Source organism: Saccopteryx bilineata, chromosome 6 (assembly GCF_036850765.1).
Source record: "Saccopteryx bilineata isolate mSacBil1 chromosome 6, mSacBil1_pri_phased_curated, whole genome shotgun sequence".
Lineage (NCBI taxonomy): Eukaryota > Metazoa > Chordata > Mammalia > Chiroptera > Emballonuridae > Saccopteryx > Saccopteryx bilineata.
In genome coordinates, this window is record NC_089495.1 from 112,292,416 (window position 1) to 112,315,675 (window position 23,260).

Consider the following 23,260-nt stretch of genomic DNA (forward strand, 5'->3'; position numbering starts at 1 on the left):
AGCTCCCCAAGCATTCAGAGTATCTTAAGCCACCTATGTGCTCTCAGCTTATAAGCCCAGCATTAAGTATTATGGCAGAAGTATTCTTAAATTTTCACATTAGACTCAGAGTATCCTAAATTAAGTTGTAAACTCTGTTTTCTTCCCAGGATGAGAGGAGTATTCCAGAGTCACCATTTACTTAAAAATGAACACAAACGCAAGAACACTATAGCCATCTACAAGAAAGGAGATAACCTTTCTTATTTTTGAGAGAAATTGGAGTTGGGAAAAAATATCTTCTTACCTTCTTAAATGTGTCACAGTTATCTAAGAGCTTTAAAATAAAAAGCATTGCCACTCAGTGATTGGCATGGCAGCCATTTGAGACTGTAAGGGGAATATTGAAAAGCTGTTGTTCCTTCTTCCCTGAAGAAGCCACTAAGAAGCACTACATCGAGGTCCTTTTCTTGAACCCACAAGAGAGGCCAGAGAACTTGCATAATATTCTTAGCTCTGTGGAGCTGGCTCCTCCTGAGTCATTTCTGATGGGAATGATCTAGAACTTAATGATCTTCTTGGCCATTTTGAGTTACTTCTGTGCTGTTGTTCCCATAGCTATAGCTGTTTCTACATGTTGCTTTGTAAGTCTGTACTTGTGTGTGCTTCCTGTAATGGGAAGAGAGAAAGCACTGACTTCCACTGAGCACCTGCTCTACACCAGGCACTCTGCTGGGTGCCTGACGTGTCATGTCATACTGTCTTGATAGTAACCCAGCAAGGAAGGTAGTATATCTAGTTTACAGATGAGTTTGAGGTTTGGAATTACTTACTCAAGGCTATGAAGCTACAAAGTGGGGGAGCTGAGATGAGAACCAGGTTTGTCTGGGAAGTCCACACCCTTTCCCCCGCACACCGAAGCTGTGCTCATCATTATGTCCTCATCTGGACTGTAAGCCTGGCGTGGCAAAGAGGCCATGATTTCTTTCTTTGGCGTTCTTGGGTTCAGCTTGTACCAATGTTCCCACTAAAGTCGTGGCAGGCTGTGCACAGCTGAAAGTGAAGCAGAGAATGTTCCAAAAGTAGGGTGTGAAGCAAATGGGGGCAGTGCCCGTCTGCAAGTTTCCTCACAGTGGACCCACAGCCAGGAAGAGGGTCAGCAGAGTTCTCTTGTCTTGATTAACCTTCATTTTACTCGTGAAAACCATACTAACATTGGCATCATGGTTCTGGTGCTGTCAAACCACGCTGGAAAGATAAGGTGTGGTAAATATTGGGTAAGAGATGCATTATGAGCACCATGTGTTATAATTAACAGACACTTTGAAGACAGACACACTTTCGGATAGAACACTGTAAGTTAGAGAATGTTACATAGGACATTTGCCAAAGGTTTAGGAGTTTCCTTAGTGGTTCTCTGTGTGTGCTGACTTGCTGGAGTCGAAATGATCTATTCTTTCTTGTTTGGTTTTTTCAGTGCTGTCCTCTTCCATCATGCAGTGTGTGAACATTGTGTCTTCCTGTTCTTGCTTTCATGTATGAAAACTCAATGTCACTGATTCAGAAACCTGCTTTTACCACCAAAGCCCACAGAGCCTGGCTCAAATAATTCATTGCAAGGTGTCTTTGCTGGCCTTGGCTAAGCACACACTCTTTTGTTCTCTTTGTATGGAAATGTTTGGTTGTGTGGAGAGTTTGAATTCAAGGACTGATTAGAGACACAGGACTTGCTGAGCAGCTTCTGAGGAAAATTCCTTCATTATTTTTATGGATAGCGTTTGGTCTCTGAGGTAGGTAGTGGAGACGTAAATTCATCTGTCTACTCTGATCTTTCGTCCATTTGTAGCTCTGGAGATGTCTCCTAACATCTCTGGTTTTTTTGTGTTTTTTTTAAAGATTTTATTTATTCATTTTAGAGAGGGAAGAGAGGTAGAGAGAGAAGAGGGGAGGAGCAGGAAGCATCAACTCCCATATGTGCCTTGACTGAGCAAGCCCATGGTTTTGAACCGGCGACCTCAGCATTCCAGGTCATTGCTTTATCCACTGTGCCACCACAGGTCAGGCACATCTCTGGTTTCTATGGGACATTTGGGAACCCATGGCTTGCTCAAGGTTCCTTCTGTTGCTGCAATTTCTGCCTTTCTTATGGAAAGCAGTGGGGTTGGGCACGTGTTTGTGGGTAGTGGAAAGGTGGGAAGCAGAGTTTTATACTGGAAAGAGACGTTTAGTAAGTCCTGAGATAATAAATGGATCATAGTAGCAGTTGCTTGGAAAAGCCTGGAGTTTAAATGAACATATTGAACTGTAGGCATTGAGGTTTTTGATTGCTAAGAAATCCAAGTTGACATTACTCCAACATCAGTTAAGTATCTTCAAACAAAGTCTGCTCATTATTTCTTATATGGTAAATGGATTTTTATGATTTTAGAGGGAAATTAGAATTACTTAATCTCACTGCTTTCTTTTTTCTAAGATTTTTTAATTGATGTTAAAGAGGAGAGAGAGAGAAGAGGGGAGGAGTGGAAAGCATCAACCCGTTGCTTCTTGTACGTGCCTTGACCAGGCAAGCCTGGGGTTTCAAACCCATGACCTCAGCATTTCAGGTTGAAGTTTTATGCACTGCATCACCACTGGTCAGGCAACCTCACTTCTTTTTAGATGAGCACAGAGAGGTTAAGACGTTTACCTCAAGTTACACAGTGACTCATACAAAAGACATTTCCAAAAATAGGGCATGGTCACATAACAGGAGGCCAGTGGTAGTAGCTTATATTTCTTGTCAAAACATTTGTGTTTCCTTTAATTAAAAAAAAAAAGAGCTAGATTTATTACAAAAATACAATTTAAGCCATAGTGTAGTCACATGAAGTTTTTTAAAAACCTGAGAGCAGGGCCAGGGAGCTCGGGGGATTCCGTGTGCAGTTTCCCGGTATGACCCCGCCCCACTAGAAATCTTCTCTAATAGAGATCATCTTGACACAGTACTTACGCTGGTTTTCATTAGAGGTCACACCTTATAACACTTATAGTCGTTTTTACAGTGTTATTTTCTAACAGTGAGCATGACCTAGCATTACCTATTAATAATCCCAGAATTTTCTCTCATATTTTAAATCCTAGTCATTTTTGCATTCTGAAAGGGAAGTTAGCAACTAGCATTTAGTTACCAAAAGTGTATTAATCTTCAATATGCATTCACACTTCTAGAGACTTTCTTTATTACCTAGAAATGTTCTGATTAAATGTTTTTACCTAGAAGCGTGATGATTTAAACCAGTGGAAAATAAATGTAAGTCATAAACTTCTCTATTTTGTTTTTTATCCAAATAACATATTTGAACAGACTGGTCCATAAAAATAACAAAACACCTAAGTTTGAATATTTATGTTATTGTATAATTATTAGATTTATTTCTCTTGTGAAAAATAATAAAATAGTAAATATTTATGTTATGATTATAAATGGTCTACCCATATAATTTTAAGATTGTAACACTAAATGTATGATAATCTGATTTTACTGAAGCTTGGAATAATTTCCTTTGTCTAAGACATAGCTTAGGGCTAATGGATAATTCAGAGGAGTTCATTTGACTATTCTAAGAAGCCACTGAATCTGAAATTCATAGCTTGCTAAATTTTAATTAATTTCAGAAGTGTAAGGCATTATTGTTTTTTTTTAAAAAATTCTTCCTAAATCTTATTTTCTTTAATGAACTAAAAACAAGAACAAAAAGACACCCCATCTTATTTTGGACTGACTATGGACAGCCATCTCAGAGAACCAGGCCCTTGTAGGAATGTTGCTTTTACATTTAATAAAGAGAAATATCTTATCCCCAAGCACCTAGACTATTATCCTCTTGCCTCCTACTCATTCCCCAGCCAATCAAAACATAATTACCTAAGGGTTTTTATTTTGGTAATGAAATCCATGACCTCTTAAATTTGTCAAGTTCAGTAGCTGGGAGGGAATAGAGGTTTTTTTTTTTGTTTTTTTTGGTTTTTTTTTTGTATTTTTCTGAAGCTGGAAACGGGGAGAGACAGTCAGACAGACTCCCGCATGCGCCTGACGGGGATCCACCCGGCACGCCCACCAGGGGCGATGCTCTGCCCACCAGGGGGTGTGATGCTCTGCCCCTCCGGGGCGTCGCTCTGCCACAACCAGAGCCACTCTAGCGCTTGGGGCAGAGGCCAAGGAGCCATCCCCAGCGCCCGGGCCATCTTTGCTCCCATGGAGCCTCGGCTGGGGAGGGAAGAGAGAGACAGAGAGGAAGGAGAGGGGGAGGGGTGGAGAGGCAGATGGGCGCCTCTCCTGTGTGCCCTGACCGGGAATCGAACCCGGGACCTTTGCACGCCAGTCCGACGCTCTACCACTAAGCCAACCGGGTAGGGCCAGGATAGAGTTTTGATCCGTTTTCTACACTGTTGATTATACAACAGTGGCAAGTCTTCATCTCACTTGTGTACTAGATGTGCTTGGGCATTTTTTTCTTGTAATTTTGGCCGAACAGGAAGTGAGTGACAGTGGTGCAGAGTGTTATTAAAATAATTTGACTTTAACTGGCTACCCTTCAAAATTTGAATAGACAATTGGACTTCGTGTTTCTCATTGTTTATGTATGTCCTGTCTTATAAGTCAGTAGGAAAAATTTACTTTTATCATTATGTGAAGTTCTTTAGAAAAAGAAAAGGTAAATTGGTTACCATTTTCCTTACTGATAAATAACTCTTTAAATATAACTGAGGGGCCTGACCTGTGGTGGCACAGTGGATAAAGCGTCGACCTGGAATGCTGAGGTTCCCGGTTCAAAACCCTGGGCTTGTCTGGTCAAGGCACATATGGGAATTGATGTTTCCTGCTCCTCCCCCTGTTCTCTCTCTCTCTCTCTCTCTCTCTCTAATAAAAATGAATAAATAAAATCTAAAAAATAAAAAATATAAAAAAAATATATAACTGAGGGGAATTGATCTTTTTTGATAAAGCCATTATGTTAGAAATGTATGTTGGGAACATTACCTTATATTTAGAGAAACAGAACACCCTAAATTATTGCTAACCAGAGGGTAATAGTGACTGTAGTACACAGGAAAAAAATGGGAAGAAAATACCATGAGATTTCACTCTGTGAGTAGGCTACCTAAATATATCTCTTTTTGCTTTTCTCTTCCCTCTCCTTATTTTTTTAAGAGAAGGATGTTTTTTAAAAATTGTGACCTTGAAACTTCTTTAAATTGTTAGTTTCACATTGAAATCTGTGATTCCCCTGAACTACAGAAGGGTCTTTGTCATGGTGCCTTTCACAGACTTCTGAAAACATATTTTAGTTGTCAACTACATAAATTCTCTCTGGAGATGGAAAGTAATTCCCACTAATTCTTCCCCCACAACAGCCCCCCCACACACACACATCACCAGTGTAATTTTGTGAGTCCAATAGAGTAATTTAATTTCATATATTTCTAGGGCTTATGTGTGAACCATTTGTGTGAGGGCTTTTAAAAGATGGAATGGAATGATACCTTTTGCTTATTTGCAACGTAGTTAAGGCAAAGAAAGGTCAAGCTTCCATGGCAGGGCTGGGTTATTGACTTCTATGACTGAGCAGATCCCAGGAATTGAGCAGAGAAGGCATTTCACTTCTCATTTCTCATATTTGGAAGTATGTTCAGAATGGCGGAGTGATTTACTGACTCAATGAGGGGCTCAGTGACTGAACAGATCTCTGGACCTTCTAATTCTCTAATTACTTCTTTAGACTCTTAGGTCTCTGCAAATGTGCTTGTTTTTTCTTTATTTTATTTTATTTTTTTAAGACTAGGGTTGTTTTTCGTAAAATTCAGTGTGATGTCTCTGGGCCAGGAGTGAGGCAGCAACAGCCAGCTTGCAGGTGATGGCACTGAGCAACTAGTGTTCCTAATCTCCCCCCCCCCCCCGCCCCGTTAGACAACTGAGTACAGAACATATAGGCCGGTTGATTGCACTGTGCGCCCTCCTCCTCTATGGATTGCAGTTTCATTTCCTTTGGTGGGAGTGATATCATTCCTCCTTATCAGGTGATATTCATTCAGTATCTTCATAAACTTGGCAGATTAGCGGTCACCTGAGATGTTTCGATGAGGTTTGACCACAGCAATCCCTTGTGTTCTGGGGATTCAGGGGGTTTCAGAGGGATTAGTCAGTCAGTGGTGAGTTCATCTCATCTGAGTGATGTGAAACTGATTTTTGAAACAAGCCTTTGCTACCTTCCGAAAAGGGGGTGTGAAAAGGTGGGGGGTTGTTGCAGCTTCAGCAGTGATGAGCGGAGATCTGAGGACTGTGCTCATTGGGATCGTTCCTAGCCCAAATATATTTGTGATTCCACAGTATCAAGTAGGTGCAAGAGATTCAGCAAGTATGTTGGAGCATCCTGTGGTTCCATCTATGAGACAGAATAAACTGCAGCACTATGGAGCGTCAACAGCAGTGGACTTAGAAATTATACCCAACATTTATTGATTCCCTTACCTTATAGCTGGCATTCTGCATGTCACCAAGAGGGAGTGAATAAGACTCGGTCTCTTCCCTCCAGGAGCTCACAGGCTTTTAGGAGAAAAGGAACATCTGAGCAGATGGATATCTTAACAGGCTTATGTAAGATCCAAAAGCAAAAGTTGTCAATTCTCCTTGGGCATTGGAGTGAGAGAGGTGGCAGAAGCCTCAAAAAAGGTTTCTGGAAGGAGGCAAGGCTTGAATTAAGTCTTTTTTTTATTTTATTATTCAGTGAAAAGAGGGGAGGCAGAGACAGACTCCCGCATGTGCCCCTGCGGGGATCCACCGAGCAAACCTACTAGGGGGTGATGCTCTGCTCGTCTGGAACTTGCCCTGTTGCTCAGCAACCGAACTCTCGTCTCAGTCTGAGGAGGAGGCCGTGGAGCCATTTTCAGTGCTGGGGGCTAACTCACTCTAATCAAGCCATAGCTGCAGGAGGGCAAGAGAGAGAGAGAGAGAGAGAGAGAGAAGCAAGAGGGGGGAGGGGTGGAGAAGAAGATGGGAGCTTCTCCTGTGTGCCCTGATCGGGAATCGAGTCGGGACATCCACACACTGGGTGGATGCTCTAGCACTGAGCCAACCGGCCAGGGCCATTGAATTACGTCTTGAAAGATGAGTAGGTGGGATAAGAAAGACACTACTTGAGAATGGCATAGCAGACAGGGACAGGGCCTGAGTAGGTTTGGGGCAGTGAAACAGCTTCACACACTCAGGAACTGCAGGCAGTATGCCGAGTCTGGGACACAGGGAGGGCATGGGAGAGTTGGTGTTGCAGAAATACACAGACCTGAAGTGTAGAGCTGGGCCTCACTGTAGAGTGTGGGACTTTGTCCTATAGTTCCCGAGGAGCTGTTGTAAATGTTTAAGCTGGTGAATGACATAGTGAAATTTATACTGGTAAATTTTCACTCTGGGAAGGAAGGATCTGGGGAGGAGAATGAAACATGGAAGCCAATCCAGAGACAATTATCCTGTCTAGCCGAGAGATTACTCTGGTCTAGACAAGCGATTTTCAACCTTTTTCGCCTCATGACACACATGAACTAGTACTAAAATTCTGTGGTACACTGGCTCTTGCCGGTTGGCTCAGTGGTAGAGTTTTGGCCCATTGTGTGGATGTCCCAGGTTTGAATTCCAGTCAGGGCACACAGGAGAAGCAACCATCTGCTTCTCCACCCCAGCTTCCCTTTCTCTCTCTCTCTCTTCCTCTCCCACAGTGATGGCTCAATTGATTAGAGCGCATTGGCTCCAAGTGCTGAGGATGGCTCCATGGAGCCTCTGCCTCAGGTGCTAAAAGTAGCTGTTGCAAGCATGGCCCCAGATGGACAGAGCATCTGCTGTAGATGAGAATTGCCGGGTGGATTCCAGTTGAGGCACATGCAGGGGTCTATCTCTCTATCTCCCCCACTCTTACTTGGAAAAGAAGAAAAAAAATTAAAATTTTGTGGCACACCAAAAAATATAATTTTTGCTGATCTGATAAAAAAAGTATAATTTTGATTCATTCACACTGCTATTTTGTTGGCTGCTGTCATTTTTTTATTTGACAATCTAAGGAAGAATAGGTCAGTGCCCTTGACTAAAAAGTCAGGTATAGCAAGAATAAAAATTCTTGTGGCATAGCAGTTGAAAATTGCTGATCTAGACTAAAGGAATGGCTAGGGTGAGGAGTGGAGAACAGGACAGAGCTACCAGAGCCAAGAGGGAGAGTAGGTTACAGGAGATAATATGGATATATAAGATTTAAAATGTCATGCCTCCGTTTTGCATGTGTCAAGAGGTAGTTCCAATCAATAGTTAGTAGAATATTAATCTTCAAAGCAAAGAAGACACAGCCTGCACACTCAACAGACTTGTGCTTGTATAATGTAGGTAAAAGTGTTCAGGCTTAAGGTTTCCAGCCCTCCAGGGAGAACTCTATTTTGAAATAAATTGTGCATCCAAACAATGCATTGATATTGACCGTTTTTCACTGTAACACAGGAGCGTTTGGTAAGACATCAGATGCCTTTTCTTCTCTCTCAAGGTTCCGTGGAAGAGGGTCTTCTGACTGGTGGGGCTGGTCATTTGTTCCAGAGGTTAACTCGGGCACTTGCAAACCTTGGACAAATGACTTAACTTTTCTGAGCCACACTTTTGTGACCTGTAAAAATTAGGCTAAGTGATATTGCCTTATGAGTTTCAGACAACAATGAAATAAGATTGAAGCATGGAAACGCAGGCTAAGGCTGGCGAAGTAGCTGCCGGAGGCCACAGCGTCCTCTTTTCCCTTTCTCCTCTCGCCAGAGAGTGTTTAAATCACTGCCCTTTCTCCTCTGTGCTAAGCCTTACTTGGTTTGGACCCTGGAGACCGAAGTCTGCCTGTGTAGTTGTCCTCATATTTAAACTCCTTAAGGGGATTTCACATAAAGTGCTTGATTTTCTTAAAAAAAAAAAAAAGGCATTTATTATTTCTCTCTTTGCTTTCGATACAGGATGTCAGCTGCAACGAGATCACAGCCTTGCCCCAGCAGATAGGTCAATTGAAATCTCTACGCGAACTAAATGTCCGAAGAAATTACCTTAAGGTTTTACCACAAGGTAAAAAAGAAAGGGGTGAAAATTGAATAAAACAAGAGACTTTGATTATTTTTGTTTGCTTTTGTGTAGTGCATGCCTGTGGATATTAATTATAATTTGAATCTCATATCCGATGCAGAAAAGTTATAATCAAGTTGTAGTTTTAGTCAAGGGGCACAGCAACACAGCAATGAGACATTCCCCTGTATAAGGCTGTGTGTGTGTGTGTGTGTGTGTGTGTGAGAGAGAGAGAGAGAGAGAGAGAGAGAGAGAGAGAGTGTGTTTGTTCAGGTTCCCATAACAATGTACCATAGACTGAGTGGCTTAAACAACAGAAATTTATTTTTTCATAGCTCTGAAGGCTGGAAGCCGAGATTAAGGTGTTAGCCAGTTTGGTCTCTTCTGAGGCCTCTCTCCTTGACTTACAGAGAGGCGTCTTCTCCCTGTGTCTTCACATCATCTTTACTCTGTGTCTGTTCCAGTCTCTTAGAAGAACCCCAATCATATTGGATTAGGGTCTACCGTAATCACCTCGTTTTGACTTCATTCCCCCTTTAAAGACCCTCTCTCCAAATACACCTGCATTCTGAGGTACCGGGGGTAGGGCTCTAACACGTGAATTGGAGGCACACAATTCAGCTCACAACAGGAGACAACACAAATTGCTTTTGGTGTGGATGTGCGATCTTCTGGAACGTCATGTTGATAGTTTAGCTGACACACTTGGTTCTGCAGATCTCCCTGTTGGGGTTTCTTGTTTTAGGGATCTGGGAGTCCTGGCTGAAAACCCCCATGTCTAAAACCTGTTCTTCAGAGGAGGGCACTGCCCCCGCTGCAGTGGTATTGGGACTAAGGTCACTGGTAGTTTGGGTGACTTTTTCGAAGACCTGGCAGCAGCGATGGCTCCGAAACCTCAGTGCCAAGCCCCTCAGACAGCCCTGCTGTGGAGCCAGACTCGGTTCCGACAGCGATGGGCTTCAGATACGCTGTGTGGGAGTTCACGTCAAAGGATACATCTATTCAGAAGTGTTGTACCATTAAGAACTCTGACAGTCAGCCTTGTAGGTGGTAGTGGAATCAGGAATGAGTTGATGAGCAGTAGAAGACTGAATGCTTTCTCCAGAATTCTCTGGTTTTCCAAGATCACATTGATTTCCAGCATTTTCATTTAAGGACACACTGGGCTTACCTTATTTCAAACATACATTGAAATCTATACCTCAGAGCACAAACGTATACAGGGTGGGGCAAAAGTAGGACTACAGTGTGAGTACATGAAACAGTTTATTCTTGTATTATTGTTTATTAATTATTGTATTATTTTTCAAGCCAACCACTGTAAACCTACTTCTGCCCCACCCAGTGTTTGGAAACAGCATTTGATTAATCTGATACTAATGCTGTGCTACATGACAGCTGCTTGAATTTTATTCTCTTCTGCTTCTTGGTCTTGTCTTGAAATGCTTCATTATTTGAGGCAAGAAAATAGTGCTCATGAAAGGGAAAGAACTTTATGAAATGTAATGTGCTTTATAGATGGAAGGTTTAAATGTTTGCCATCCTCATCTTTCTCACACTGACTAGCATTTTAAAGAAGTAGAGTTGGGCCTGACCACGTGGTGGCACAGTGGACAGAGCATCAGACTGGGATGCAGAGGACCCAGGTTCAAAATCCTGAGGTCACCAGCTTGAGCGTGGGCTCATCCTGTTTGAGCACAGGGTTTCTGGCTTGAGCATGGGATCATAGAGATGACCCTATGGTTCCTGGCTTGAGCCTAAAGGTCGCTAGCTTGAAGCCCAAGGTTGCTCGCCTGAAGCCCAAGGTCTCTGGTTTGAGCCCATGGTCGCTGGCTTGAGCAAGGGGTCACTGGCTCATCTGGAGCCCCCTGTTAAGGCAGGTATGAGAAAGCAGTCAGTGAACAACTGAAGTGCCACAGCTATGAGTTGATGCTTTATCTCTCTCTTCCCTCCTTCCGTCTCTCTCTCTCTTAAAAAAAAAGAAGTAGTAGAATTGGAAACTATCTCAATATAAATATTTATTTCTTTATTACTTATGATGACTTGGTATAAAAATATTGATTTTTCATTTTGTCATTGTGCAATACATATATGAATGTTTGGAATTGTTTTTCTTTTCTTTTTTTTTTTTTTGTATTTTTCTGAAGCTGGAAATGGGGAGAGACAGTCAGACAGACTCCCGCATGCGCCCGACCGGGATCCACCCGGCACGCCCACCAGGGGCGATGCTCTGCCCACCAGGGGGCGATGATCTGCTCCTCCGGGGGGTCACTCTGCTGCGACCAGAGCCACTCTAGCGCTTGGGGCAGAGGCCAAAGAGCCATCCCCAGCGCCCGGGCCATCTTTGCTCCAATGGAACCTTGGCTGCAGGAGGGGAAGAGAGAGACGGAGGGGGGGGGGGTGTGGAGAAGCAAATGGGCGCTTCTCCTATGTGCCCTGGCCGGGAATCGAATCCGGGTCCCCCGCACGCCAGGCCGACGCTCTACCACTGAGCCAACCGGCCAGGGCCAGGAGTTGTTTTTCTTCATTTAAGCAAGTGCAGTTTGTACGAACAGCAAACTTATAAGCATGCAACCTTTCATAGCATGGAAGAAAACGTTCATTTAAATTTAGGCTTTCATGTTAATCACTGAGAAATCATCACATATCATTGTATTCTTCTTTTCAAAAGAAAAATTTAAGTGTTTTACAGCTGCCTGTAACTATCACAGTTGTAATAGTTTAGAAATGTGTGGAAAGTGCATCTACAGAAATCACTTGAGTTCCTCTCACCACTCCTCACTCTCACCTTCACAGCGTTCCTTTCCCTAAAACTACCAGTTACGAATTTGTCTACTTTCCATAATTGTGTTTACTCAGGTTCAGTATTTGAAAATCCGCTCAAAGCTAAAACATCAGAGTACTGAAAAATCTTTAAAAAAAAAATAATTTACTGAATATCAAGGCTCTGTTTTGCTTCCCTCTGGAGAACTCTATGAACAAAAGAGCCTTCCTTGATAATGCTTTCAGGCCCCGAAATGAAAGACTTTCCGTATTTACCTACTTCTTGCTTTTCCTCCTGAGGACCCCTTCTCACACGCTTTCAGCTTGAGGAGGGAGAAATGTTTGTGGCCTCATCACCCACAACAATTTTACTACAATAGCTGCAATGAGGCAACTGCGTTTTGTTCTTTCCAGGACCAGATGGACAGTGCATGACCATTCATTGCCCTTCTTTATAACACAGAGAGAAATGACATCCTTTTTATTTTCTCTTTCTTTTTCTGCTTTGTTTCTTTTGACCTTTTCTGGGCTGAAGTTCTTATTTTCTTGTTGTGAAACTGTCAGGTTCTAGTTCTCCTAAATTAATATGGTCATTGCCTTTCCTACTTTTATTTACTTGTATAAGTGGCTTCCCTCCCCCTCCTGCTGGGTCTTCCAGGAATTCAGCCCTCTAGGTTTGCTTTAAAAATACTTCCGTTTAAGTGGCAAAGAATTTCTGAGGAGCCAGAGTCGGTTAAAATTTTCCACTGATTTCTTACCCTAACATAAATAAAGTTAATCATTACAGAGGAAAATTAATATTACGAGAGGTTACAGCAAGGAGATGCTTTTTTTTTTTTACATATAACCTCATCCCCCTTCCTAATTCTTACCTGTTTCAGAAAGTAACTGTGAAATAAAAAGGGGTCTTACTCCCCTCCCTCTTTTTTTTTGACTCTCAGAATTCCAAGCTGTTTTCCAGATTGACTTCCTCCCTCCCTTCTGCACCTCCGCTTCCCAGAGCCCTTTCCTCAAGGCCATAACCAGGACTGATGTGTGCTCAGCAAATCACTTGCCCTGCCACTGGCCAGGACAGCTGGCTTGGAGCAGTGAACTAACGAAAATTTTAAAAAATACACTTCCTGAGTTTCTCTACCCCAGTCATCTCTCCTGGACCTGAATTTGGGACCTGCTGAGTTCCATGTTCTGCCTGCCTTCTAGCATTTCAGCTCTGCCTTCTAGCATTTCAGCTCTGTGGCTTCTTTCTTTCTTTTTTTTTTTTTTTTTTTTTTTTTTTTAAGTCTTATTTATTTATTTATTTATTTATTACAGAGACAGAGAGTGAGTCAGAGCGAGGGATAGACAGGGACAGACAGACAGGAACGGAGAGAGATGAGAAGCATCAATCATTAGTTTTTCATTGCGCTTGCAACACCTTAGTTGTTCATTGATTGCTTTCTCATATGTGCCTTGACCGCGGGCCTTCAGCAGACTGAGTAACCCCTTGTTGGACCCAGCGACCTTGGGTTCAAGCTGGTAGACTTTTGCTCAAACCAGATGAGCCCACGCTCAAGCTGGCGACTTCGGGGTCTCGAACCTGGGTCCTCTGCATCCCAGTCCGACGCTCTATCCACTGCGCCACCGCCTGGTCAGGCTGTGGCTTCTTTCTTTAACACAAAGTAGTTTGCTGCATTATGAGAGAGAGAGTGAGTTGAATTCTGGAGAAGAGATACTGGTTGCTAGGTGACTGCTGATGCAACCTGAAGGTAGTTTAGCTGAATGAAATGGAAACCCATGGCATATAGGTTGGGAGGAGGAATAGTGCGAATTCTTACTCCAGGGCACTGCCTTTGGGTCCTCGTCTTTTTATAGTTCTGCCTTCCTCCTCTTTGGAATCCTTGAGTACTTGAAAGCACCATGTTTCAACCCTTATCAGGTCCGGTAACAGATGTGCTGAGGCCCATTTTGAAGCGAGCCCTCCAGAGCCTCTCAAACAGAGATCTTGGTGGTTTGTCCCCTGTCCCCCTACAAGTGTAGCTTGTTTCAGCCTCTTTGCTGTGTGGGAATGTACTTGACTTGTTTCTTGCAGCTGCCAATGTCGGTTGGAATGCTTGAAATGACTGAGTGTTTATTATGAGGCTGGGTGGAGCCTCTAAGCTAAATATAATGTTCTGTCTTATTTGTGGAGCTACAGAAGACTTCTCAAAAACAGTGGAATAAAGCCCTGTCGAATCAGGATTACGGGGTTCATTGCAAAATTCTGAATCTTTAAAAAGTGCAGTTATAAAACCACAAACAGATTTCTTATAATTAGTTCTGAGGTCATGCCAGCCAGATACATTAAATGCATAAAGCTGTTTTGTAATTGGCGTATTATTCATATGCTATGAAGTACTTCTTGAAAACATTTTGAAGTTAAAGCATGTTCTGTATGGTGTGGCTTATGTGATTGTTTGCTGGGAGGGGGAAGCATTTTTAAACAATTGTAAATATCAAGTATTTCTAGTTCTTATTAGAACTAACAGGAATTTAGAAGTATTGGGCTCCCTGTGAAAGATTTCCCCTCCCCTTTGGTAAAATAATATACCTATTCATATACTGAATATTTGTAATGCACAACTTGCTTTTATCGATAATTATGCTAAATGATATCTATTCTGATAAGCAAAAAGTAAATTGTTGAATGTTGTGTGGCCGTTCAATTTTGTTGCTTTCTGAGTTTTTTTTCCCCTTCTTCTTTTTTCTATTCCTTTAGAACTAGTAGATCTTCCCTTGGTAAAGTTTGATTTTTCCTGCAATAAAGTGCTCGTGATTCCCATTTGTTTTAGAGAGATGAAGCAGCTGCAAGTATTACTACTTGAAAATAACCCTTTGCAATCGCCTCCTGCACAGGTGAGGGTCTGGCAAAGATATGCAGGATATGCTCTCAGTAGTGCTCTGGCAGTTCTGGGCCGAGCTGGTGTGTTGAAATTCTGGTGATTTAATATTGCATTAGACATGCTCCTAAACAGTCACAGTCTCTAAGCAGATGAAACCCTGGGTGCATCTGGTTACAGTAAGTTGTCTTCTGCTACCTCTAGTCCATATACCAGTATTAGGCTCACTGTTCCCATCACTGCAATCCTCTAAATATGTGTGATTATTTTATTATTTGTGCACACATTTGAAACTTTTTCATGGAGTGAAAAGAGTAAATATGTTACTGTAACCTTAGATGGGAACTAGAGCTGAAGCACTTTGGAATGTGATTATTGGTTATTTAGAGACAAGATTCCAGTTCAAATATTAAATTATGAGGAGAAATGAAGTATATGTGCTTCCAGAATTGGAATGTTGCCAGGTTATTTACTTGGCTTTTATATTTCTTACACTACTTATACTTAAACACATTTCTGTTAGGATTTTGCATTTTAATGCAAGGAAAACTAGAAATTGCTTGAGTGTGGTTTTCTATTCCAAGTGGGATTTGGAGGAAATGACTGCCTAAATTTGTGTATGTTCTGTAGAGCTCAAATTTGGTGTGCATCGTTGAAGTGTTACTTAAAATGAAAATGCAAAATTAAAATATACAGTCAGCTGTCTAGTGTTTATATTTTGTCTTGCCATTAAAAAATACATATGTATTATTAATTTCCCCATAGATTTGCACAAAAGGCAAAGTGCACATATTCAAATATCTGAGCATACAAGCCTGTCAGATCAAGGCGACTGACTCCCTTTATCTCCACACGATGGAGAGGCCACAGTCACACCAGCACGTGGAGGACAGGTGAGTGACCCTGCCCTGGCTCTAAGCCCCTGTTAATATATTTTTTTAATAGGCCAAGGTAACTACCTCCAAAATTCTTTTGCTTCACTCAACCGACACATATTTATAGCTCAGAGTTTCAGAAACTTTTATAATAGGAAAGAGAAAATTGATACTGTTGATAACATGTTGGCATCTCTCAAATCTTATCTACTCTCTCCTAATCAAAAATCTGTCTTTCTTGAGTGCTATGTGTGTATGTGCATGCTCATATATATATATATGTGTGTGTGTGTGTATATATACATATATCCTTAAAAATAAGATCTATAATGTAAACGGGTTTTTTTACTTATTAATTAAAACTATCGAGCTCAGGCATGCCTTTTTTTAGTTAATTCATTTTTAATATGCCTCGGGAACATTGTTCAGGTTTTATTTTTTCAATTCTCTTTTCAAAATGCAGTATGCATAGTTTTGCCATTTCCTGTTTAGAATGGAAGTGTTAGAATCCTTTCACATAGCCTCAGTCTTTCATTGGCATAAATAGGGCTTCGAATTTTCGGTGAACAAAATTTCCACCCTGAACACACTTATAGAACACAGATTGATTTTGAGAAGTCTTCACTGCAGAAATCTTTTCTTAATGTTTTACTAAAAAAAAGAATCTAACAGTTATATAATGTTTAAAATATATATTCATTATTTTTTAAAAACATACCATCAAATCTATTTAGTTTCTGGATTAAAGTTTACAGAATTATTCTAGATTACCAACATTTAAGACATAAGATGTAAAAATAAGTAGATAGTTGTTGCTTTTTTATCTGCTGGAATTAGTAAAATAAGAAAATTGTTTAGTTTCAAAAAACAGGCTAGGGCCCTGGCCGGTTGGCTCAGCGGTAGAGCGTCGGCCTTGCGTGCAGAAGTCCTGGGTTCGATTCCCGGCCAGGGCACACAGGAGAAGCGTCTATCTGCTTCTCCACCCCTCCCCCTCTCCTTCCTCTCTGTCTCTTTCTCCCCTTCCCGCAGCCGAGGCTCCATTGGAGCAAAGATAGCCCAGGCGCTGGGGATGGCTCTTCGGCCGCTGCCCCAGGCGCTAGAGTGGCTCTGGTCGCAACAGAGCGACGCCCCCTGGTGGGCGTGCCGGGTGGATCCCGGTCGGGCGCATGCGGGAGTCTGTCTGACTGTCTCTCCCCGTTTCTGGCTTCAGAAAAAATACAGAAAAAAAAACCCCCCCAAAAAACACCAGGCCACTTGGTTAAAGAGTAAATCTACGAAACCTTGAACACAAAGAATTCATTTGTACTCTGTTTAGACAATATGAGTATCTGGTTTTCATTAGGCCTTTGTCTGAACACCCTTCAGTACTGAGCTGATTTGTTGCCTTATGGTAATAATAAAAATTTGTATAGCAGACTCATTATTTGCCTATAAATTGATTATCTTGTGAACTTTGTGATTTTTAATTTTTTTCTAAATGAATTCCATATTGATGGCCTCTCTCCCAGCAAGAAGGATTCTGATTCAGGCGTTGGGAGTGATAATGGAGATAAGCGGTTGTCTGCCACAGAGGTAATCCATTCATGATTTTTTTATTCCTTTCTCTGCTGCTAGACAGATCCGCTGCACTTATTGAACTCTTTTCTGGTAAAAGGTATTAACTTTCTGCATAAAAATATGTGATAATGCTTGTGAAAGCAATTTGAAAGCCTCCAAGTGTTATATAAATATTAGCTGTTGTTATCTTTTTCTGCATCTTTAATATTTTGTAACTGTCTCAGGCGTAGGGGTGCTTTCTCTTCCCCTTCTCCCATCTCCCCCTCCCCACACATTATGTGGAATATTTTTGAATGCTTAATAAGTATTATGAAGTTACTAACTGATAATGCAAATATCCACGAGTCATTTTTTTTTTTTAAATAAAATGCTTGTTTTTAAGTGACAGAGTAATTTAGGAACACGTTGTTATATGCATGCATAAATATTCAGGAATTGAATGTACATTTCATTTTAGCAGTTTACCCCAAGAAAATGCATTTATGAGTACTCATAATATTTACAGCAGTATTTGTTTCCTGGAACTCTTTTCAGACCATTGGGTAAAATGCTTGTTTAGTTATAAGCAGAGTCCTCCCACACTAGATCTTCCTAATGTGGGTATAAAATAGCTTATTTAGCACATTCGTTATTTCAGTCATAGTCTGTTAGGTTCCCCCAGTTTCTTCACTAATATACAATTAAATGGGGCTTCTTGACCTGGGGAGCTAACAGGGACAGGTGGAGTAAGGGATGATGTCTCATCGGGTCTTTCCTTGTTGAGGGAACTTAACTTGAGTTTTGTAGAGTTTGAAACATTATAATCCTCTTTGAAGACATAATTAATAGGTCAATTATCCCATCTAAGGAATCTACATTTGTATTTTGTGTGACTCTAGGAAAAATGCCTATTTCCAGTTCTCTTCAGATGTTTGAAGTTTAAAATATTATTAAGGTATTTGAATTTATTTTCCAAAAAAAAAATGCTTTATAAAGCAGGGTATTAAAAAAAACTAGAATATCTAAAAATGTTTCTAATAGAATACTTCAAAAAAGAAGAGTTAGTAGGCAGAAAAAAGGGCCATGTCAGTAAAAGAAAATGACATGCATATGGCCACATGAGTGGTTTAGTGTGGTTCTCTGGGGGAGAAAACGCTCAGCACTTCAATTGCTTTATAAGTTGTATTTAATCAACTCCCTTAGCTTTATTAAAATTTGTAAGTCCCCTGAAATGCCTCATTGTTTCAGAAATTACTCACCCTAAGCTTATTTTCTCTTAAATTAAAATTGACTCTGCTTTCTCCTTTATCTGTGTCTTCTAAGGATAATTAAGCTTATTAATGAAACATCACACAAAGAACTTCATTGTCCTTTTGTTCTCACTTAGTTTAAGTAGGATGCTAATATCGTTCTAAAGGAGGAGGCCAAGAGTTTAATTTCTCCCTTTTTAACTAGATGCATGTCTTTGGAATTCTGTGAGTTTTTGAGACGGGGGAGGGTGGAAGGAAGGACTATAGAGAAGATGACATTCACCAGGATAAAATGCACAACCCTCACATTGTAGCCTCTTTACCTGGGACACCTTCGAGAGATTCGTTTTTTAGAATGATAGTTTCTGAAGTAACCAGTGCCGTTTTCTGTTTTCTCCATGTTTGGCAGTACGTTACCTGTGGTGAGTTATCTTCCCCACTCCTTGTGGGGTTCAGAGATCACACCTGCTTCCTTTCTTGCTGTTGCCATTATCTGATCAATTCAGCATTTTATCACCAAGCAGTTAAACTCATTGTTCTCAAGATGAACAAGTCAAAAAGTTAGGTGCTCATTGAACATCTGTTTAATGAAGAAAAGGCACATTTGTTTTCTGCCAGTTTTAAACAATTTGTGCTTGTGTCCAAAAATAAACGGACACTGTACTCTGCAAGTCAGTCTCGGGAATTGAGGGGCAAGCCAGAAGCAGCTGACATGAGTTCTGTGGACATTCCTGATTCCCGTGATTTGAAAAGCGTTTCAATAAATAACATCCCTGAAGCAGAGACATAGGAAGATAAATGAGGTTCCATATTTCACTTGTGACAGGCTCATATAGATTTTCTGAATAAACGTCATCAACTGATATGGGAGAAAAGACCCCCAGAGAGGGCGTTACTCTGAAAATTGTACATAACACGTTCCGTTTAAGTGCTGTGATCATTTAGCACTTTTATATATTTAATGCAGCATCCTCATCCCAAAACAGGGAAATGAGCTGAAGCCAAATTTACAAAGCATGCACTGTAAATGTGATATTGTCACAGAGGCGGACTCTGTGCTTTCTGTGACAAGTTACATGAAACCTTAGTTTTGGTAAATTAATGTCATCAGATCTCACAGAAATATCCTTATCAAATCAGTTGGTTCAACTTAGGACTACTGTGATAGTGTATTTGCAAGTATTCCTGCCCTGTCACGTGTTACTCCGTCCTTCTTGGTACCGACTGTGGCTCTTAGGTTAGAAATATTGTCAGACACCTGACATTTCAGCTTCAAACATGTAGAGAGAAGTATATGAGTGTTAGCTTGATGAATTTTGACAAGTGAACTATATTATCAGCTCCCAGTTAAGAAATAAGACTTTGCCAGCACCCCAGAAAGCCCCACTCATGTACCCACCCCCAAACCCAAGAGCAACCAGTATCCTGACTTCAAACACCATGGATTAGTTTTGCCCATTTTTGAGCTTATGTAAGTGGAATTGTCCTTTGAACCTGGTGCCTTATACTCAATATTATGCTTCTGAGAATCACAGTCTTCTTTTTTTTATTCACATAGCATTCTCTTATTAATCTACATTGATAACACTTATCCCTGGAGTGACGTGCTTCCTGTTTCTTTTTAGCCTTCTGATGAAGATGCTGTTAGCCTCAATGTCCCAATGTCAAATATCATGGAAGAAGAACAGGTCATCAAGGAGGATTCGTGCCATCACGTTAGTCCAGTAAAAGGTCAGAGAATGAAAAATGGGGAGAAATGCTGTGTTTAAGTTTCAAATGCTATGTTTACAGTATGAACAACTGGGGCAATAAAAATAGTTAATGTTTGTTGAGCATTTCCTATGCACCAGGTACTGTGCTCATCTGTGAAGGTGATCTCATTGAAAGTTCAAAACTCTGAGGTGGATACTCTGTCTCAATTTTGAAGAAGAAACCAAGGCTCAGGAGTTTAAGTAATTTGCCGGTGATCATGCAGATAGTAAATAAAGAGGCTGTTCTCATTCTGAAGATTTATACAAGGTTCTTTAAACCCATTATTGGAAAGAAAATATTGATACGTAGAAATATTATTTAGCACAACTATTACCTAGCTATTGTAACACATAAAACCCCCAAATTTCATTGGTTTAACACAATCCAAATTAAGTTCAAAGGGGAGTTGATGATTGACAGCAACTGCAATCCAAGTGGTGATTCAGGGACCTAAGATTTTTTCATGCTGTGACTTTTCACTGTCTTTAACACAAGACTTCCATAGTTTCTGAGTCCTTCTGTTTCAAGGCAGAAGGGAAAGAACGTGCAGGTTTCCTCACAGAAAGTTTCTATGACTGGGCTACGAGGAGCACCCGTCCACTCGTCACTTACAAGCTGGACTTGGTTGCACAACCACAACTAACAAGGCATGAGGGTGGGCAATGCAGTTGAGTTGTATCCTCCAGTTTGACTTTGGACAAGTCAATTGACCTTAATTCTCTCACCTATAAATGATTAGATGATGAGATTAGGGAATCTCTAACAGCTTCTGTAGCTTTAAAATTCTGTGGTTCTTTAATAATACCAAATGAGCCTGACCTGGTGGTGGCGCAGTGGATAGAGCGTCAGACTGGGATGCGGAAGGACCCAGGTTCGAGACCCCGAGGTCTCCAGCTTGAGCGCAGGCTTATCTGGTTTGAGCGAGGCTCACCAGCTTGGACCCAAGGTCGCTGGCTCAAGCAAGGGGTTGCTCGGTCTGCTGAAGGCCCGCGGTCAAGGCACATGTGAGAAAGCAATCAATTAACAACTAAGGTGTTGCAACGAAAAACTAATGATTGATGCTTCCCATCTCTCTCCGTTCCTGTCTGTCTGTCCCTCTCTCTGACTCACTCTCTGTCTCTATAAAATAAATAAATAAATAAATAAATAAATAAATAAAACCAAAAAAAAAAATAATACGAAATGATCACTAAGCATTCTATGTCTTGCATACCTTCAAAATCCTAGTATTATAGGCCCTGGCCGGTTGGCTCAGTGGTAGAGCATCGGTCTGGCGTGCAGAGGTCTCGGGTTCGATTCCTGGCCAGGGCACACAGGAGAGGCGCCCATCTGCCTCTCCACCCCTCCCCCTCTCCTTCCTCTCTGTCTCTCTCTTCCCCTCCCGCAGCCGAGGCTCCATTGGAGCAAAGATGGCCCAGGTGCTGGGGATGGGTCCTTGGCCTCTGCCCCAGGCGCTGGAGTGGCTCTGGTCGGGACAGAGCGATGCCCCGGAGGGGCAGAGCATCGCTCCCTGGTGGGCAGAGCGTCGCCCCCTGGTGGGCGTGCCGGGTGGATCCTGGTCGGGCGCATGCGGGAGTCTGTCTGACTGTCTCTCCCTGTTTCCAGCTTCAGAAAAATACAAAAAAAAAAAAAAAATTTCTAGTATTATATTTCATAGCTTGGTGAGAAGCCCTCATTTGATTACATTATGGCAGTATTTTTGACTGCTTCTCTCCATTCAGTGATTTTTAAAGAAAATATTAAAATTTAGTGTTCTACTAATCTGTGAGAGACTATTTCATGATGAATGAATAGTTTAGAATTAAATTAAACTGCAGTTCACGTCCCTAATAGTTTGAATATACTCTCCTTAGTCATAGGAGAGCCATTTAAACTAACTCAAGCTTTAGTGTTTGCTTTCGCTTCCTACATTTAGGTTTTTAAGTTGAGCACCTAAATTTAGCATTTATGTTGATTTGAGATCATGATTGGAACGATTTATATATGGTTCCAAAAATATAACTGTATACTTTATGCACAAATATAACTGCCACTTTATTAATTTAGATAAGTTTTATTATATTATATAGTATAAGAATATAGGGTGTTAGGCAGATTTTTAAAGTAAAATAATTGTATGACTTGTTAGGAGTGAGTTTTTTCCTTCTATTGTAGAAATGAGTGTTCTGCCGGCCAGGAGTCTTGAGTGTGGTCCTTCTTGGTTCTTTGTAGTCTTCAGATCAGAGAGAAGACATTGGTACTCCGTTGGCCTCCCCCTCGTAGCCACTTTTATCTATCTCCATGAGGCTCAGAGATTTTGCATTTTAAATAATTACTCATCACACATTACTGAGAACACAAATGCTCTCTTAAACCTTTTTTTTCTCTGTGCCCTAAAAAAGTAAGACAAAATTTTTTTTCTTTTACAAGGAACTAAACCATGGAGCTTTCTGTTTCTTTTCCTTTTTTTCTCTCCTTTCTTCTTCTATCTTTCCCTTACATCATTCAGGGAAAAGAAAACTTGGGCCATTCATATACCTCCTTAAGAGGTAAGAGAGAAGATTGAAATAATTCGATTTTACATTTCAGGGTAATCTGTGCTTTGTTCATCTGTGATGAAATCATGCTTTCTACCTGTCTCTATATTTTCCTAATAGGGAAATTTGATCAGGAATTTCAACCAGAGCCTTCCCGTGTGAGTGACAATGACAATTCTGGAGAAGAAAGAAGCCAGTTTACCCATGGAACAGATGTTCTCCACTCAGAATTTATAAACTACATTAAGGCAAGTTGAGGGTCAACTAATTTTTTTTTTTTTTTTATCTCTGTTTGGTCAAGGTTAGCAATCATCACCTTAAATGTCAGTTAATGGCCACCTTCCTCAGGCCTTTATAACATCTTCTCTAAGCTCAGCATGTTTGTTTTCTGACAATTAGGAGCCACTTTGTCCCAGACACACCTCTCCATTTGTCGGCCTATGTGCATGATTGTCTCGTCTTCAGAAATTACTCAGCGCTCCACCGCTCAGTGTGTTGTGTCAGGTAGCAAACGTCAGAGCTACCGTCACCATTCCGTAAAAGCTAACCTAGTCGTTTCATATTCTCTTCAGTGGATTCTAGATAAATGCTTTTCTCTGGAATATATCCACAGTATAAAGAGAAA

General features: G+C 41.1%; 1 protein-coding gene and 1 non-coding gene across 5 annotated transcripts in view; both read left to right on the forward strand.

Annotated features, from left to right (window-relative positions):
• The window catches only part of LRCH1 (leucine rich repeats and calponin homology domain containing 1), a 219,951-nt gene that overhangs the window by 138,065 nt on the left and 58,626 nt on the right, over positions 1 to 23,260 (forward strand). For all 4 annotated transcript variants that reach the window (XM_066235024.1, XM_066235026.1, XM_066235025.1 and 1 more), the window contains exons 4-9: positions 8,986 to 9,091; positions 14,586 to 14,722; positions 15,472 to 15,599; positions 17,090 to 17,153; positions 19,993 to 20,098; positions 22,756 to 22,883. In XM_066235024.1, coding sequence (XP_066091121.1) covers positions 8,986 to 9,091; positions 14,586 to 14,722; positions 15,472 to 15,599; positions 17,090 to 17,153; positions 19,993 to 20,098; positions 22,756 to 22,883 — 669 coding nt within the window. The remainder of the gene's footprint in view (positions 1 to 8,985; positions 9,092 to 14,585; positions 14,723 to 15,471; positions 15,600 to 17,089; positions 17,154 to 19,992; positions 20,099 to 22,755; positions 22,884 to 23,260) is intronic.
• TRNAA-UGC (transfer RNA alanine (anticodon UGC)) lies at positions 16,459 to 16,534 on the forward strand. Its single transcript has one exon. It is a non-coding gene; the product is annotated as a tRNA-Ala (tRNA).